The sequence below is a fragment of the Prionailurus viverrinus genome, chromosome C1 (genome assembly GCF_022837055.1).
Source record: "Prionailurus viverrinus isolate Anna chromosome C1, UM_Priviv_1.0, whole genome shotgun sequence".
In the NCBI taxonomy this organism is placed as follows: Eukaryota; Metazoa; Chordata; class Mammalia; order Carnivora; family Felidae; genus Prionailurus; species Prionailurus viverrinus.
In genome coordinates this window covers 6,790,399-6,810,205 of record NC_062568.1, presented here as the reverse complement: position 1 = coordinate 6,810,205, position 19,807 = coordinate 6,790,399, and the positions used below count along the sequence as shown (strand labels likewise).

Sequence of the window (19,807 nt, the reverse complement as noted above, 5' to 3'; positions counted from 1 at the left end):
CCTTTTTCCCTCATTGTCATCTGCTCCAGATCTTGACTTTACGTGTAAGACCATCTCTTCCAAGCGGAGACACATCAACTTCAACTCTTACTTCCTTCTCTCTCATACACAGCCCTATTACAGCAGAAAAATCGGACTTTGCTGCATTTGTGAGTCACAAGGTAAACTTAAGTCATGACTGATAAACCACAAAGAGTCCATATGACGTATTTACATCCAGGCAAAAGGACTGTGATGAGTTTTAAGGTAAAAGTGTGTGTACAAATCAATGTTGTCAACCTCTCAAGTCCATAAAGGGGGGGCCAGAAGCCCTTGTCACATCTCTCAGTGGGTCTCCTTTGTCCTCTGGGAAAGCTGATCCTTGACAGCTTACTCCCTCAACCTGTCCTTGAGAAAAGAAGCTCTACAAGGGCCCGAATGGCTGTCTGTTCTTCACAGCTGTGAGTCCAGAACTTAGGACTATGCCTGGCACTCAGCAGAAACCCACTAACTCCTTGTTGTATTAACTAGAACATTCTCTCACGTCTGGTCTACAAACATTTGAGCCTTTGGCAATTCCTCACCACTGTCTTCATGACCAGTTATGCTTTCTTCAAATATCCAGGTTTGCTAATTACAACAGCTTGATTATGGAACGAATGGAAACATTTAAGACAAGTACCCGCCAAGTAAGTGTGAGGCCGTGGCAATGGAGTTGAGAAACACTCTCTGTCCTCCTGAACAGATATGATTCTGGTCTGCAGATAAATAAAGTGCTGGCATATTTCCCATACTGTGGTTTAAAAACATATGGCCCCACATTCATTTATTCAGTATCGACAACAAACAGTATCTACCAAATGCCAAACTCACTGCATGAAGCATTCGAACCCAGTCAACCACGCTGGTCGAGCCAGAAATAGCCTAGCCCAATACCAGATGCATATACCTGCTGGGAAACACTGCAAGGTTTTATTTAGAAAGTAGCATAAATGTCAAATGACTGGCCAAGAAAATGGAAATACTCTTCAGAATAAAACAGAAGGCATTTATATTACAGATTTGGGGTTTCAGAACAAAGGGTGACAACTGGTGTTGCTAGGTGTAAAATTGCTTAGATTCTAAGTTTTAGCTTCATACTTGAAATAGCAAAAGCAATGTTGAAGAAGAATTGCTCTAATAGCTGATACACTAGTTTACAATACACGTCCTAGAACTGTGGCCATCAAACCAGCCCAGCCTCAATGGAGTGTGGAAACAGAACCCGGGGGGGGCGGGGGGGGGGGGGAGCAGTCTCCTACCTTGGCAATTAAGTTCAACTTCCCAGACCCAGGATAACATTGTAGCAGAGTAGCTAACACGTGCCACACTGGCAGAAGGGACTCATTTAAATTTAATTCCTTTCCCCAGATCGTCCCAGTATTTTAGTAGAAGGGCTAATTAGCAAAGATATACTCAGGAAGAAGAAAAGGAATAAGCACAGAGAACAAACTAGCCTCTTTGTAAAGGCAGAGGTAATGGTGATACAATAATTATTTTTCAAATAATTTTCTCGTTGCTTTTGATACTTTTAAACCTCATCAGTGAGAATGCTAAGTAAGCTCTGGCCTAGATTAGTAAACTACAATTAACATCACAAGAACTCTCTCAGTAGACTAAAAATTGGTTAAACTCCTGTTGGAAGCAGAGAAATAAATCTTGTCAAAACAAAGCAAAGTTTCCATCAATCTTTAAAAGAAGGGTTTGGGGGAAACAGAGGAAGCACCCCAGCATTTCAGACATATGAATGATGAGGCTGCAATTAATTTCACCCAAGCTTTTCATATCCGGTCATATCAGATTGCAAGAGCTCCTGTAATTTGGTTTGATTATTTTTAACACAATGGTAAACCTGAATTTGATTTTTAAGATATCTGGGGAATGAAATGGTTGGAGGCACTCAAAATATACCCACAGCATTGTTTTTGTTTGAGACTTTTTCTAAAGTTATCCCCTGCCTTGATTCAATAACTGCTCCCTGAACTGTTGATGAACAAGTTTTTAATCTGGCCAAGTGTCTTGTGGGCCCTTCCCTCTTCAGATACTGGAGTCTACGCTCAAAGAGCTCACAATTGTTAGTAGGTAAGAGTGCCCGAGTGCCTGGACACCAGGGTTTTCCCACCATCACAGGAAGAGGGAAAATTTCTGAAAGAAAGGAGAGAGGGAGGGTGCCAGGTACACTTGAACCAGGCAAATAAAATACTCTACATGTTTTCTGTGATCATTTAAATGTACTGATTTTACAATGCAAATTCAATCTGACTTACCTTCAGTGAAAATCTATTCTCAATTCTACAGAGCTAAGAACTCTTTACCTTCCGAAATACCACTGCCACTATTTTTTTTAAAGTAACATTCCCCACTCCCCAATCCCCACTCCCCCACCCCCCCCAAAAAGGAAGGCCTCAAGTTTCCTAATCTAGTGAGTCACTATAAATCATCTCAACTGGGGTAAAGAGGGAGCAGAGGAATGGGGCTGTATTCTTACAGAAGAGACACATTAATTTAAAACCCACCTAAAAGTAGCCATTGAATTAGATCAAATTGGGTGGCACGGGCTTTTGTTGTACACTTGATCATGCAAAGACGCTTTCCAAGAACCCATCTAATACAGCGTGGTGGGAAGCAGGCTTTGAAGACACAATAACATTCTTCCAGCTTTCAGGCTAGAGCCTAAAAGCAGGAGTCATTCCTTTTTCCGTCTTGAGACACATTCCTCACACAGTTCAAAGGCCCGAGAATCAACAAGCCCATACACTGTCTGAAGGTTGTCCCTTGTAGGAACTTGTGAGGGACCAAAGGCTCAGGCTGCAAAATATTTTTAAAGACCTCGTTTTAGGAATGTAACCCTTTTTATTGGAATGTAGTTTCCACTCCCCAGCCCTCCTCGCCTCTAAACACACACACACACACACACACACACACACACACACACACACACGAAAAGCTTAGCAAAAGGGAAAGTTTTCATTATGATCCCAACGACTTCCAGGGTACGCTCCCAGCGAAAGTAAAATATTTTCAGAAGTAAAGTCATTACCCATTCTTTAGGGAAAAAAATGTAATATTTATATACTTTAATCTAACCAGAGGGAAGGAGATCAGCTTTGAAAGGAAGGTATTGTTAACTGCGGTTCAAAGAGTGTGCTGGAATTGGGAAGGGGGCAGAGGGCAGGCCAAGGAGGAGCTGGGGGGTGGGTGCAAGCTGTCAAGATCAGGATATAAATACACCACTCAACTAGCCCCTCAAAACACTTTAGGGATCTCCCTTCCCTACTCCCGATGTGACATATGTTACCCAGTGTCCCAGTTTTGTTTTGTTCTCTGACCTCAGGAACCTTTAAGGCATTCGAGGCTCTGGTGTAAGAAAAATGGAAATGCTGCCTGGTAAGAGATCTGGGACAGGGTTGGCCTTCGGATACTGCCAACCATCAAGCATTTGCTCCCCAAGAACCAGCAACTCTGCGTTACCAAAGTCTACGTTTGTGCTCAGGTGGGAAAATCTCTTTCATACCGTCGAAAAGTCCTGGACTCCATTTCACCCGTTACTCTCCACCACTCCCCACTAAAAGTCTAGTTCTCTGCACAAGCTCTGCTCTGGTGCAGCTTGCCACATACGTGGGGAGAGGGTGGTGTTGGTGAAGGGGCAGAGGGAAGATGCCTGATGCCCTGTGGCTTTGGGCCCCTTCCCACTACCCCATTTCATCGCCAAGACTGTGTGAACGGCCTGAGGACTGTTAGAAAGTGTAGTCCACAACAGCCTCTGCTACTAGAAACCTCAGGAGTCATTTTTCATGTTTTTCTTAGAGGTGAACTTCCAGCTTTCACTCATCCCATAAGAGGCCTATCTCAAGGGGGAAATCAAACTCTTAAAAAAAAAGATCTGAATCTGCACCTGGCCCATGACCACGTGGTATAAAAATATTTGCTCTCCTTTCACAAACCTGAATGATAGAGCCATATTCTGTACTATTTTCTCAAATCATTTCCTGTCCCCACATTTAAAGTGGGTTCCCATTATTCTACTCCGTAACACCGTGTCCTTCTTTCTCATCGTACCACATTCTGCAGCAATGAAATTCCTTGTTTACGTCTTTGTTCTCTGCCTCCTACAAGCACCAGGAAGGCAGGGGCACACCTATTTCCGTCCCCAGTGCCCGGCTCACAGTATGAACTCAATAAAAGTTTGTGGAGACCTTCTAAGCTTTTGTGTTTTTCAAAGAAAAATTAGAAGGAAAAAAGCGATAACACTTCATACAAAGGGAATCAGGGATGTTTCACCCAAAGCTAGGCCTGTTCATTATACACATTTAAGAATAACCTTATTCTAAATGTTCAACATCCAACTGATAAATGGTCAATGATGGTATGAACAACTGCACGTATGCATACGCTCATACATTGGAGAAGTCAGAAACAATGGCTTCTCCCATCAGGAAGTAGTGTCTACTTTCCTATCCCTTGAAACTGGGCACGGCTTTGTGACTTGCTCCGGCCAATGGGAGAGTCGCAAAAGTGGTGTAAGCAGAGCACTGAAAAGTACTTGTGCACTCCTGCCCCCTCTGGCTGCGGCTGGTTGCTCACCCAAGGACTGCTCGAACTTTGGGTTAGCTTGCTCTGGTTCAACCAACAGCAGGCACCAACGGTCAGCATCATCCACCAGACAAGTAAGGGAAACCACTGTAAACCAACCAGCCCTCGGCCAACCGTCCACCAACTGCAACCACAGGAGTTTACCCAGGTGAGACAGGAACTGCCCGGCTGAACGCAGCCCAGCTCCCCAGCCCTCAGGACTGGGATCTAACAAATGACAGATATCTTAAGGCAACAGGTCTTGGGGTGGTTTCTTACAGCTCAAATGATGCGTACACCTAATGAAGGCAAATGATGCATACACCTAAGAAATTAGCTTGCTTCCTATATTAAATTCTTTAACAGCTGTTTTAAAAGTTCCTGCATGCTGTATTTCATCCCTCACTCCAGAGGATCTGGAAGAAAACCCGGTATTATTGCCTTTAGCATATTCTTATTAACAAGTCACCAAAAATGATAAAAAAATATTGGTAATTACGACTTAAATGTTATCTGTTCTCGTGTTCTCGAAAGTTTCTATTTTGTATGGAGAACTGCCCCTTCCTATTCATACCGTACCTGGACCACAATCAGGAAGGACATCAGCCATAAATGTGTCTAACCATTAGGCTGCCTCTCTGGTACAAAGTAGAGATTATCTCTGTCATACACACAGTGATACACATTTCCTCAGGAGACGGAACAGATTCCACTCACTTTCTCCAAAGTTACTAGGAGAGGAAATCACGAAAACAATTTATTGTATTATTTACATGCGATTATGATGTCTAAAGTAACCTGCTCCCAGAATTTGAAGTGGTTTCCCCAATCTTTCAGACCATTCCAATAGAAAGTATTAATTCTTTTGAACTCTCACCAACAGGAGACCTGGGTGACCAGAAAGCCTTCAAAAGGATCGTTAACCTTTATAGTTAATCCTACCACACTATATTAAGAACTAGTTGTTCATTCCATTGGAGGGGGCGGGGAAATGCTGGCCAGCTACCATGGAAGTGCCCCGAGGAGAAAACAGAATAATAAAGACTTGCACTTTGAAGACTGAGACCCTTTTCCCTTCATAATCAATTTGCACAAATGCTTCAAAATCAGAAAAGCAGATCATTTCCTAACTAATGCTTTCCCTCCATCGCTGGGTTACACTAGATTATGCTTTTTATATTGCGTCCTGAAGAGTCACAAGAGGCAAGGAAAGTAAAGAGTACTTTTCTTTTTTCCTCTTAACAAAAAAGGCAGTGAGTTTCTTGTAAGAGGCATGCTCTCTGCTGTGTTCCTTCGGTGCAAAAACGGGGGATCTGAGCATGTTCTTCCATGGAAGACTTGGAGCAGTTGGGCATTTAACCAACCCCCTATTACTAAGCTTCAAAATTTATGAGCAGTTCATCTCTGGAAACATAAACAAAATCCAGCATTGATGGTGGCCTAGGGGAAGGCGACCTGGGGAGCAAGAGCGGGAGGGAAGCTTAGTTTTCACTTCATACCTTAAAAAAAACAAAAAAAAAAAAATGTTTTCAACTGCTTGAAACTTAGAGCACGCGCACGAATTACCCACACCGACACTTTTTTTTTTTTTTTTTAAATAACGTGACTAGATCCGGCAAGCTATCCTAAGACTTGGTGGTCTTAAAAAAGAAATGCTTTTTTGTGCCCGTAAGAAACGACTCTAACCTTAAAAACAAATACAACTGCCCATCGTCAAAGCAGAGAGAGTGCAAGGGAACACACGGAAGAAACAGCAAGAACAAAACCTCAAAGGAGATTATACTTCCAGCCAGAAGCAGGCACAGGAACCAGAGGTCAGAGGGTTAAAGCCTGTCACTACTAAAAATAAAAACCACCCACCCGAAGGGGGGGGGGGGGGAGTCCTTGAATGATAGAACTTCGAAGACAAGACGGAAAGAAAAGACTTTTACAATTTCTTTTGCAGCCTCCACCTTCACCCCAGGCTTCGTAATGCGGCCCAACCCCCCGCAAGTCCTCATGAACTCTGGTCCCTGTAACACCTGCACCCCCTCTCCTGGCCGCTTCGCCTGCACAAAAGAGCCAAAGAGATCTTTCTCTTGCTTCTTGCTAATATTACGTTTGCCGGCTGAATATCCAAAAATGGGCCACTCTTCCAAATAGTTTCAACAGCCTTATAAGCTATTTAATTATGCTGGTGTTACTGCCAGCCAGGAAGGCAGGGTTAGAAGGGCTGAGAAAAGCGTAATCCTTTGAGGTAGATGGGCACATTCACCCCGTAAGGCTATGAAAAATGCTGACTTTCATGGATTTCATGTTCTGAATCTTGTTTTTTGGTTTGTTTCTTTTCCCCCAGATAAGCTGTGCCGTAAGAAGTTTGGTAATTACTTGAACTGCCTTCACCACCTTTCCCGCCCCCCCTCCACTTTCATGGGTCCACCCCCATCGGCTTACAAGAAAATATGTGCTATTGGAACACCGTCGGTGCTCAGTGGTGTATGTTGAGGAAAAGAGGGAGAGGGGCCAGCAAGAAAACATGGTCTGGGGCCTGTTAGGCCGAGGGCAGATCATGTATGTTGAGTTTGGGAGGTAGGCGGCCTCTGGTCTTGCACCAGAGAAGCTAAAGTTCTTCTGATTATCTCCACAATCCCTAAAATTTAAGGGTAAGTATGATTATTTTCTGGTATCCTAATGAGCCCTTCAAATAATTTGAAAAGGGAGCAAGGAAATGATCATGAGAGAATAAAAGACAAATAACAGTTGAAGACAGAGTAACTAATGAATATTTTGCAGACCTTTAACTGTCATATTTTTATAAATGTCTTTTCTCAAATTTTTGCCCACCTCGCATGGATTGTAACTTTCCTAAAAAGAAGCATCATGAGGGGCGCCTGGGTGGCGCAGTCGGTTAAGCGTCCGACTTCAGCCAGGTCACGATCTCACGGTCCGTGAGTTCGAGCCCCGCGTCAGGCTCTGGGCTGATGGCTCAGAGCCTGGAGCCTGTTTCCGATTCTGTGTCTCCCTCTCTCTCTGCCCCTCCCCCATTCATGCTCTGTCTCTCTCTGTCCCAAAAATAAATAAACGTTGAAAAAAAAAAAAAAGAAGCATCATGACTTTTTGTGCAAAATATAATTTGTTTGCCACACTATCCACGTTCACAGAAAAAAAAAGGGGGGGGGGATGTCTCTTTAATCATTTCAACAAACATAACACAACTATCAATTTCTCAAGATTAAGTGATACTGTTCATTCAGCAGCATGACCTAAATATGTCAGGGCGGATCAGAGAACTCGCATCCAAGTATTTTTTGGTCAATAGAAAACAAGGGGGAAAAGTTTATGAACTTGGGTTTACCGGCATCTTCTTTACAGCCCAACCAATTAGCATCCAATGTATGTGGGTTTGGCTCAAACAGGACCAGGAGTAAATGGCAGAAGGTACGACACAGAGTGGGGAACAAACAAACGAGCAAACAAGGAATGGCAAAAGGAAAACAATGAATGCTCACTCAGTAAAACATTACTCAATAAAACATTCAGGGTGGGGGTAATAAAACCACAAAATTTCCTCTCCGCTTGAAGACAGATGCAATGATCCAATTAAAATTATAGCCTGACCCACATATTCAATTCCACTGCCATCATTAATGAAAATACAGAAAGAGGGTTGAAAAAGAAAAGCAGCCTTTTCAACATCAACACATCATTTTTAAAAGCTCTATTATTCAAAGATCACTGGCTCATTGAGGAAGCACAAATACCGTTTATCCAACCAACTCTATTTTAACAAACAGATTATAGCAGAGCCTGAAGCAAGAATATTATTAAAATGGGAAATGTTCCTTTCCCCATAGATGACAGTAACTTATACCCATCTAATCTATCTTTTCCTTTTTTCTGTGAATCAAGAACGGGCAAGATACTCCCATCTCCACCTTGCCAGACAAGAATGGAAGTAAGTAGATGATATTTCCTAGCTATCATTCAAAAAAGCTTTATGATAACTTTTTGGGGGGCAACTATTTCATTAGTTGGCAATTAGCATACTAATATTATATCCCATACCAATACTAGAATGTGATTCTGTTAAATTAAAATTCAACGTGATTACAACTTCTAAACATGTTTCAAGAACATTTTAAGAAGAGCTTTTAGAGTCTGACGCGTAGCTACAGACTCATGAGGAAATAATAAATCAAGTATATAATTGTAGATGTGGCAAAGAGGGTTGCAGAATCTTTAGGGTGAAACTGACTTCAAACTGAATTCACAAGACACTATTTTCCTTGAATACAGTTTCCAGTAACTTTGTAACATGAGGAAATAATTGAGAGAATAGCTTTCTTTAAAACAAAACCTTGTATGGGGCGCCTGGGTGGCGCAGTCGGTTAAGCGTCCAACTTCAGCCAGGTCACGATCTCGCGGTCCGGGAGTTCGAGCCCCGCGTCGGGCTCTGGGCCGATGGCTCAGAGCCTGGAGCCTGTTTCCGATTCTGTGTCTCCCTCTCTCTCTGCCCCTGCCCCGTTCATGCTCTGTCTCTCTCTGTCCCAAAAATAAATAAACGTTGAAAAAAAAAAAACAAAACCTTGTAATTGTGAGGTGTCCCATTATCCTAAAGTTACCAACCCACCAAAATAAAAAAAAAACCCATTAATATACTATACAGCTAAGAAATATACATGATAAGTAGCAGAAGGATTGGAAAAGAGAACACACAAAAAAGCTAGATGACACTCAGGCTGCCAGCAAGAGAAATACGAGGCCTTTTCACACACCTAACAAGGCTGAAACAAAAAATTGTAAAAGATTTCCTATAGTCCTCACTTGCCCTCTCAGGTTTCCTCTCTGATACCTCACTGAAGGATTCGGACGGTACAAATGAGAAACACTATCCATAAGCAGACCACGCACATAAGAAGGGGTGATGTCCAAGAGAAGAAACAGAATAATGTCATAGGCATCGATTGGTTAAAGCTTGACCTGTACTGTGGGGTGGGATGCTTCCAACAGTTGACCTTGGGAGGCAAGAAACTAGCAGCCGACTTGCATTCCCACACACATTTGAGTTTTCAACAAGGAAAGAGGAGGAGGAGCCCAGTTCAGTCTAGAAAAGTTTCGAAAAATTGAGACTGGTGCAGTCTGGAGGTCTTGTCTTAAGGTCTGTTAAAATCTGCTCCCCTCCAAACCAGAAAGGTTAAAATAGGTCCTGAATCAAAACTATTAAGAGTGATCCAAAAGCCAGAACAGGACGAAACAGAATATTCTCATGCACTTCATTATGACCCCATCAACAGCTTCTTCAGAAAGAATCCTCATTACAACTGACCCATTAAAGAATATCAGTTATTGTCTCCAAAATACTCCTATGTTTAGTGCTGCAAAGGAGGTCAGAATAATTTAGAACAAAACTCTCGAGTTACCGATGAGGAAATAGGTTCCGAGAAATTAAGTGACTTGCCCAAGGTCGCTTAGCTAGTGAAGGGCACAGGCTGTGTTACAACCCAAGATCTCTGGCTTCCAGGAACTGGTTTTTCCATTCCATCATTGAAGATAGCATAATGCTATTTTCCAGAAATTTTGATAACCTCCCCACCACTCCGGGGGTGGGAGGGAGGAAGCAAGGGTCAGGGGAGACATGAACTTTTGAATTGCAAGTCCTTTATTGTAGGTAATATTGGAGATAGTCTTCATTGGGGGGGGGGGGGGGGGCAATCAGAGAAACGACTACAATATATAGAATTTTTTATGGATTTATTTTTTTTTTAACCTAAAATGCCACTTCAAGGAGAGCAGAGATTAATAAGATTGTTAGATGTTCAAAGTTTTCTGGAACAGAGAAACTCTCCCACAGCTCAGAACAGCATGAGGCATGGCATTTACATCAGGGCGGTGCTTCTTCCTTACATTTACACCTACGGAAAAAACGGCTGCCTTTGGGGCTTATGCTGCAGTGATGCATGAGGGATGCTGGCTGGTGAGAGGGGAAGGGGAGGGTTTCTTTTATTTTCCTTTATTTTAGAAAGGACAGATCTGAACACATTTTCCATCCCCTCAAGTAATATATCTCATATGTTGTTGGTTATGTGAGGGCCACAACACAAACCTAGCAAGCTTTAGGAAAGGTAGCCAGTCTCCCCTGATGATCTTTCACTGGAGCTGTCACTGGTCAAAAAAACAAATCTGGTTTTGAGAGTTTAAGCAGCGTTTCCCCCAACCTCAGTACCAAACCCTACCCAGGCCCTTGCAATGAATCTCTAGATTCTCATGATTTGCAAGCTATATCCGGCGTTTTCATTTCACTGGGAGCTCCCCTGGGCCTAGAAGGGTCAGTTTTTGTTGATCTTATCTGGCTCCATGCTTTTCGAACTGCAGCCGCTCGATATATAGTGTTGACCCTAATGCAATTTCCAGCCAAATGAGTTTTTCCTGAATGATTCCCCAAACAGTGCCAGCCACAGCACTTGTACTTCCTCCTCCGTTTTTTTCCCCCCTCCTTCCTCCCATTAGTAAGGGACGTAAATGTAAGAATCTTGAGCCAACCCAATCAATCCTACAACCACGTGCTCCTGGATTTCCAGACAGGAAGATGAAGGAACGTGGCGTCGTAGTAAACCGTAGTAAAGAGAGGAGGGAAACAAAATGGGGCATGTCACATGGTCATGGCCTGGATTTTTCTCAATTAAAAAAAAGAGGAAGTGTGTGTTTCCGGCCTCTGTCAGTGGGCTGGTTGGACTTTCTCATTCTTGGGATTCTGGGCTGGAGGCACGAATAAGACTGAGAGCATAACATCCTCCGGGCGTTGGGGGGGGGGGGGGGTGGCGGGGGGAGACACGCGCATTTGGCTCAGCTCCGCGGGCTCCAGAGGGAAGAGGTGGAGGGACAGAGGTAGACGACTGGCGCCCCCGATGCCCCAGCCCGCGGGCTACTGCGGAGACCCCGGACGGAGGCCCGAGCCCACCGCCCCCGCCCGACCCCCCGCTCGAGGCCCCACCCCGCGCCCTCCGCAGTACTGCCAATGCTCGCGCTGATTGGCTCTGGCGGGAGCCAATCCGCGCCCGTCCGCCCCGCCCACCCAGAGCCAGTCCTGCACCGAGGGGCCGGGGCTCAGCAGGCTCTCCCGACCACCACGCGGCCGGCGGGGCGGGGACGGGGCCAGGCAGCCCGGCGCCCCCAGGCGACCGGAGGTGGGCGGGGTGGGAGGTTTGTGAGGGCGGCCTCAGCCCCGCTGCAGATTCCCCAACCCCCGGCTCAAGGGGCTCGGAGGAGGGAGGGGAGCCAAGTGCCAAATAAATAGGGAGGAATGCAGGAAGCGGAGGTGACCCGGGAAACGGGAAAGTGCCAGAGCTGAGACGGTATGCGCCAGACAAAAAGGCCACACAGGGAGGGGAAGGGAAGGAGGGAGGAGGAGGGAGGTAGTCGTGGAGGTAGGAATCCTTGAAATCCCAAGGAAATGCAGTGAAAGAAAAGAAATGCTCCCCCCTCCCTTTTTTTTTGAAGGGATCATAACATAATGATCCAAAAAAGAAAAAAAAGGGGGGGGGGGACCTAAAAGGGGTGGCTTGGGTCTGTGCCTTTGCCAAAGCCTGATCTATGTGCCCGAGCTGCAGTTTCAAAACTAAAAAACAAATTGAAAAACTGGGCTGCTGTGTCCTTTCTGCCTTCTTTCTTGGGCTCTCAACCCACTCTCTGCAGAGTAGGCCACAAGGACTGCGAGATTCTGAAATGAGGCGCGCGCGCACACGCACACACACACACACACACACACACACACACACACACACACACACAACAAGACAACGCCAGAAACAGGAAACAAGAGATGGGAAACAAAGAACAGGGGAGAAGGGGATGCCGGAAAACAACTAAAAACAGAACTCCGAGGAGACACAGGTTGACAAAACCCGGTAGCTGCCATGAGGTCAATCAGAAGGAAAACCACCAGTTCTGAGCTCCTGAGCTGCCTCACAAATGTTCTCCTTTAATAGAGAAAAATACTGGAGAAGCCGCAATGTTTAATAAAACGGGGGGGGGGGGGGGGGGTGAGGAGGAAGCGCGCCTCATTCCTTCCCAGTTTCGGGTTTTACCTGAGCAACAGCAAGGCAGGCAAAGACAGAAACTGCCGAGGGAGTTAGGAAAAGGATGTTTTCACAAAGCAGCATACTCATTCCTGGGAAAAGTTGTTTGCCAGGGGCGGGTCCGCTTTTGTGTTTCAGAGGAGAATGGACTGTCTTTAAACTCAACAGGGCAGAGGCAGGTGAGCAGAATTCACGATGGGAAGCGGGCCAAGCAGCATTCGGTGCCTCGCAGAAAACACACCCGCACACACCTCTCATCTCGCCATTTACATCGTACAATACGCACTGTCGAATTTTTCTGCCATGGTGCTGTGAAAGCATGGTGTGCTGCTACTCCCAGATTATTAGGGATATGACTATATGCATGTTCCAAAATATTATACTCTCCCTAAGAAAGCTCAGAAGATCGTTTGGCTTTGGTTGGTTGGTTTTTAAGGTGCCCTCCACGTAAAGGGGCTTGCATTTTAAAGCCCCTTGAAAAGATGAAAACTCTATTTGGTCATCAGTTTCTTTTAGAGCAAATATTATTTCTTCTACTCTACATAAAAAGAGACCGGTTCGACCGAAGAAAGGAGGTGAGGAGAATTTCTTCTTTCCTGTCCTCTTTCATCTCCCCTCTGGCCACAATGCTGGTTCAGCTGGGTTTTTTTCTTTTTTCCTTCAAACTCTCATTACTTTATAAATGAAACACTTTGCAGCATAAATGGTTAAAGGATTAGAGGGGTCTTCCCCTAAGCATTTTTTTTATCATTTAAAAATAACCAAAGTTTTTAACTGATGTTGATATATACAATTAAATCTCTCGTCTAGTGACTCATGAAAATAAAGGTTAAATACTGATCAAATAATGCTTTGTGTAATATATCCTCTAAAATCTTAGTCGGAATGTTTTTATATCTATGTCTTGTTCTAGAAAACAGAGAAGGATAGGGGTCAAATATTAGAGGCTGTTAGAATCAAGGAGACTGAGGCCACATGATAAGCAAATACCTATGAATAGAAACCCAATGCACAATTTCTTATGAATGGACACACATTACGAAGAATAATGCTTTTAAAAGCTCATTCTGTGAAGCATATATCAAAAAGACTATCACAAGATAATCAGTTCGTCAGAATAAAGTGTTTCCAAATGCTGGAAACTTCTACATTGCCAACTCATCACATTATTTGCAAACTGCACTCCTCTCTTCTTCCCACAATTATGACCACCAGAAAACAGGCTCAACGGAATGAAGGACAGGCTGATTTCCTATTACAAATGTTTTTCATTTTCAGTAGAGCCTTAGCCACAGAAGACGTAACAGGCTAAGTTTCCACATTTACTGAGGTGTCTACTCTTGCCTTTAAAGACCAACCAGAAATGCCCCCCAAACGAAGGCGCTTTAACATTCAATGCAAAATCAAACCAGACCCCTGCGCTCCCCTAGCTCAATACTCTTTCTCTTCCACACACAAAAAATGTTAAGTAATTTTACAGAAGATGTGCGGTACTCCTCAAACGATCTGGGTGATGTCTCCCTGAGGCCTTTGCAAGAACAGACAACGGTAAGGCAGACACGCTGGGGTGAATTTCCATAACTCTTAACTAATAATGGGTCTCAGACACCAGCAGACTTCACTGCATACCCTGTATGAAAACAGCCATGCCTGTGAGGTGGTGGGTCGGTGTGTGAATAATATTTCACAAATCCTGGTTCGGGAACAAAAAGAGAATGTCACCCATAATGACTTTCTACAGAGAGTCACAAACAGGCAAGTATGTCTCTCTAAATATGGAAGCCTGAATAAGCTCTTCCTCCTGAATCGTTTTAGGGCAGCAGGAATAAAAATTGATGTTTCCACTGCTATTTATGTTGCCTTGGTATTGTGAAATCACAGAACTAAAGGACACGGAGCAACTTGATAAGATCACCCTGAAGAGCTCCAAGAAACTATCTCAAGTGGAGGGTTTGGTTTAGACCCTGTATTAACCAGTATTTTTTCGTCTGTTCCTTCTAGGGACTGACCTAAATATACAGTCAAAAGAAAACTTCAATAAAGAGAACAAGGTTCTTATATAGGGACTTCACAAGCCTCAGCACTGGTGTAGGGTATATATTTTTGAAAATCATACGGTTAAGTATTTCACTTGGCAACCTCAAATGAAAAAGGCCTCCTGGGCCGCTGTTCCAACAGGTTTATTTGACCACCAGCCAAGTGTCATGGGGGGGGGGGGCGGGGGAGGGGGGGAGAGTACACCTTGTGTGCCCTAACCTCTCCCATCCTGGGAATGCATCCCCTAAGGAAGCAGTGGGAAGGAGAGGAAAAGGGGCCTAGGCAAAGAGGAAGAGAATTCCAGCACAGGGTTCAAAGCGGTTTTGTCTTCTGACTTTGTCACCATGAAACGCACCTGCTGTGATGTCCAGTCGAGCTACTGGAGGTCCTCTGGCTGCTTCTGGAAACTGATGCTGGCATAGGCGCTTAAATCCTCGCTGGAGCGGCGGGTGGAGCTGCCCTCGCTGCTGCCCAGAGGCTGATGAGGGGGCGGGGGCGGGGGCGGCTGTGGTTGAAGGGGGCGCTCCTGAGGGCGCTGTTTGAAGTCCTTGACCAAATCCAGGTCTATGTAGTTAAGCCCGTTCTCCAAACCCCCGGCGGCCCCGCACACTTGGGCCGGCTCCTTGGGGGCTCCCCCGAGCTCCCCAGGCCTCAGCCACACGTTCTCGAAGGAAGCAGAACTGTGGCGTTTCACCTCCTCGGCGCTGCCGTTGCCACCACCGCTGCCCCCTCCTGCAGCGCCCCCTCCGAAGGGCACCGTGTTGCCCGCCCGGGTGGCACTGGGTGTCGAGGAGAAGGTCTCAGAGCTGTGCCGCCTCCGGCACCCTTGCGGGTCCGCACGGATCACTTTGGCACTCTGGTTCCGGTTGGGGCTGAGGTTCACCCTGGTGAAGGCGCTCATGCCTCCGGGTCCCTGCGGGCCCCCCAGCAGGGAAGAGCGGGCCACCAGCTCCCCTGCTTTTTGAGGCGCAGTGGGGGAAGCCGAGGCCGCCGAGGATGAGGAGGGAGCCGCGGCCGTGGCCCCCGGAAGGCTCGCCTCCTCCACAACGAGGCCTGTCCGCATGTCAGCATAGCTGATGGGGGCAACTGGTGAGGTGTCCACATAGCTCTGACCAGGACAGCCCATCTGCATGGTCATGTAGTGACCGCGGCTGCTGGGCACGGCCCGGGTGGGCCTGCACACGCTGGCCGCCCCAGGAGGTGTGGGGCCCACTCTGCCTGGCTGGCCCCCGGCACCCTCCTGCCAGGTGGCCCTCCTGCCCGGCCCCAGGTCCATGTTCATGTACTCTTCAGTGCCAGTCTCTTCCTCTCTGGGGGCTGGCTGGAGCTGGGATGGGCACCTGACAGAAGGCGAGCCTCGGGAAGCCACGGGACCAGATAAGTAGCCCGGCTGATCCCCCCCAAACTCAATATTCACATATTCCCCTGGGCTCTTGGGCTCCGGAGGGTGCAGCAGCGGGGGCTGTGGCTGCTGCTCTCGGACCCGAGGTAAGGTGCTGGCCTTGGGATCCCCCAGGGACAGCCTCGTGGGCCGAGCCAGGCGGCTGTTGGTCTGGGCAGCTGTGTCCACCTTTCGAGGCAGATGGGGCTGCAGGACCTGATGGTGGATGTGCGGGAGGCCAGAGTCGGCCCTGACCCCACAGTACCCGCCGCCCAGGCTGTCGCTGCTGGTAGAGGAGGAGGAATCTTCTGCGGTGGCGGCATAGAGAAGGCGACCAGAGCTGGAGGAAAGGCGGAGGTGCTGGTGCCGGGCACTCTCCTCCAGCTCCCCGGGGCGCTGGGTGTGCTTAAAGGACCTTGGCAACGAGTAGTAGGAGAGGACTGGCTTGTGCTGGGGGTCCTCCGGGCCGTAGTAGCAGTCGGAGGGGCTGCTGGTATTGGAGTCCCCCACCGGCGACATGTTTATGTAGTCACCAGTACAAGACAAGAGCTTGCCGCCACCACTCTCTACGGGGAGTTTGGGATGTGGCAGAGCGTGAGGGTGGTGGCCCCCGACCCCGTTGGTCCACAGCTTCCCGTAGCTGCTCCCAGAGGGGGCGGCGCCGCTGCCGCTGCTGCTGGGTCCACCGCCGATGTCAGGAGAGCAGCTGCCGCTAGGGGACATCATCATGTAGCCATTGGGGTCCACCCTCTGGGGATGGCGCCTGATGGGGTTGATGATCTGCTGTGGCGCAGACACGCTCTTGGGGCTCATGGGCATGTAGTCCCCGCTGCCCTTGCGGCTGCTGGGCACTGGGGCCACTCCTGGGGACATGGGCATGTAGCCATCATCAGTGTGGAGAGAGGAGGTGTCTGGGCGGTGGTGGCCCCGGTGCACCTCCAGACCCTCCTCGGGGTAGGAGTGGGTGGGCACGAAGGCGGAGTGCCGGTAGCCGGGCAGGCGGCCTCCGCTGCCACCTCCTGGCGGGTAGGCAGGCATCATCTCCGTGTACTCCTCAATGGAAGCCACCGAGGACTGCGATGGGGTCTTCTGGTGGGAAATGGTAGGGGACGTGCCGGCCGAGTGAGTCCGCTTTCGGAACCGATTATCCAGATCGGCTGCACTAGCTCCTTCATCCCCGGCCAGGGCTGGGCTGGTGCCCAGGCCGGCCCCAGCGACGTAGCGGTGACCATTGCCACCCCGAGGCAAAATGTAGTGACCATTGGGGGCGGTGAGGGTGGAGGATCCTTTGCCTCCCATGCAGATGTAGTTGCTCAGCTCCTCCTCCCCGCGGGCCGGTGGGGTGTGGCCCAGGGAATCCGGGGTGACACTGCGGAAGGAACTTCGGAAATCGCAAGGACTGGAGCCGTACTCATCCGAGGAGATGAAACCGCCATCGCTGGGGGAACCGGACACAGAAGCACTAGAGCGCCGGGGGAAGAGGCAGTCCGAGGTGGAGCCGTGGCCACTGGTGCTGCTGGACGACAGACTGACCGGGCTGGTGGCAGAAGGCGAGCAGCGGGACGAAGGCATGGGGATGGAGCGGCTGTGGTTGAGGGGCGGGTGCAGCCGGGAGCTGCCGCGATGCCGGTGCGCGTGCGTCCTGTTGGTGCTAGGACTCACGGGGCTGCCGTCCACCGAGGCCGGGCGGGACATGGTGCCCTCGCCGTCGCTGGACGCGCGCACGCGGAAGGAGCCCTGCTTCCCGCCCACCATGCTGGCCGGAGAGGTGGCGGTGATGCTCTCGGTGCGAGAGCGGCGGGTCAGCCCCACCTGGCTGGGTGGCGGGTTGTTGAGGTGGTGCCTGCGCAGGGGGACGCTGATGGGGTTGGAGCAGTTGGAGGAGGACTGGCTCTTACTCCGAGGACGGAACTCGTCGCTCATGGCCCGCATGGCCTCCAGGATTGTCTCGTGCATGTTCTGGGCCACCACAGAGTCATCCACCTGCATCCAGAACTCCCCAGGTCCCGTCACCGCGGAACGGCCCACTTCGATGAAGAAGAAGTTCTCGGAGTGGCCGCAGCGTCTGATGTTCATCAGCTGCAGCACCACGGCCGCCGCCTCCGAGTTCAGCTTCACGAAGCTGATGGTCTTGCTGGTCAGGCAGAGACGGTAGATGCCAATCAGGTTCTTTGTCTGACCCAGGCCCTTGGGTTTCAGGATCACCTGCCAGACCTCCTTGAACGCAGGTCCTGGGGGCACATCCCCGTAGCTCAAGTCCTCCCCAGCCTCGCCGAGGCCCGAGCTGCCACTGCAGCTGCCCCCGCCGCCTCCTGCCCCGGGGGCCGCGGCCCCGTCGTGGTGGCTCTTGGCCCGGTTGTGCAGCTGCAGGAGGGCCTGGTACCAGCTGTCCTGCTCCGCCTCGCTGTCCGCCGCGATGGCAAAGTGCTCGTCCCGGGTGTAGAGGGCCACCAGGTGCTTGTTCTTGGAGTCCGCCCGCTTGTTGATGTTGAAGCAGCTCTCCAGGGGGATCGAGCGTTTGGGGGCGCTCGACTTGTGCCGCCACTTCTTCTCGTTCTCGTAGTACTCGAGGCGCGCCGGGCCCCCCGCCTCGCTGGCCGCCCGCAGCACGAAGAAGCGCTTGTGCATGCTCTTGGGTTTGCGCAGGTAGCCCACCTTGCGCACGTCCGAGAAGCCTTCGGTCTCCGGTGGGCTCGCCATGCTGCCGCCGCCACCGCCGCCGCCGCCGCCGCCGCCGCCGCCGCCGCCGAGGAGAGGGAGGCGCCGAAAAACAACCGGGTGGGGGGCGGAGGCTCCTCGCCGCGGCCCCGCACATGCAAACAGGGCTGGAGGCGGCAGAACCCCCGACTCCAAACACCACGCCGCCGCCCGCGCCGGGGAGGGGCAGCCGAAGGGGGACGCAGCGGCTGCGCCAAGGAGGTGGCCCCGGCCGGAGTTTACGGGCGTTTCATGCCCTGGGGGGGAGGCAGTGCGTCCGGCGCTAGTGCAGCCCGGATCCTCCGAGAGCCAAGTCTCCTCGCAGCCGCCGCGGCCGGGAAGGAGCGAAGATGCATCTCTCGCCGCCCGGGCTGGAGTCTGGCGCAGGCGGGCGGCGGCGGCGGCCAGGGGTCCCCGCGTTGCCCCTCCAGGCGCGCGCGCCTTCCCTCCTGAGTTCCCCTCTGGAAGTAGCGATTCCCGAGGCAAATTAAATATCCTTGGGCAGGGGGAGGCGAGCTGCCAAGTCCCAACGTTGCACGGGGTTCTCCCTCCTCCTCCTCCTCCTTCGCCTCCTCCTCCGCCTCCTCCCACCCCCCAACCGCCCCGCCGCCACCAGCCGCCCAAATACCAGCTCAATCGCAGAGACCGCGGCGCTGCGGCTGTTGCTGCTGCTGTTGCTGCCGCCCGCGGACGGGTCCGCTGCAGCCCCCATTCGGGCCCATCTCGGCGGACGGAGAAAGTGCCTTTTCCACGCGAAACGCTACTAGGCGGCCGAGGGAGCTGGGGACGCGCCGGAGGGACAGGCTCATCCCTGCCCCTCGCTCCAGTCGGCAGGGGAGGAGGGGAGGGGACGAGGGCGGGAGGCAAAGGGGGAGGTTTGGGAAGGAGTCGGGGAAGACGCCTCTTCCCCGGGAGGCGCTGCCTCTGCAGTTACTTCTCCCCTCCTCCCTCCTCCTCCTCCTCGGAGAGTTGCCGAGAGCCCCAACCAAAACAAGCGGCGGCGTCTGGCTCTGCGCGCCGGCCCCCGCCGACCGCGCCGCCGTCTCAC

The 19,807-nt window shown here is 49.8% G+C and overlaps 1 protein-coding gene across 1 annotated transcript in view; it reads right to left on the bottom strand.

The window, feature by feature from the left end:
- IRS1 (insulin receptor substrate 1) overlaps nucleotides 1-18,762 on the bottom strand; it is a 62,072-nt gene extending 43,310 nt beyond the window's left edge. Inside the window, exon 1 of the mRNA XM_047871352.1 lies at nucleotides 15,037-18,762. Coding sequence (XP_047727308.1) covers nucleotides 15,058-18,762 — 3,705 coding nt within the window. The 3' untranslated portion in view covers nucleotides 15,037-15,057. The remainder of the gene's footprint in view (nucleotides 1-15,036) is intronic.
- Between the last annotated feature and the right edge of the window lie 1,045 nt (nucleotides 18,763-19,807).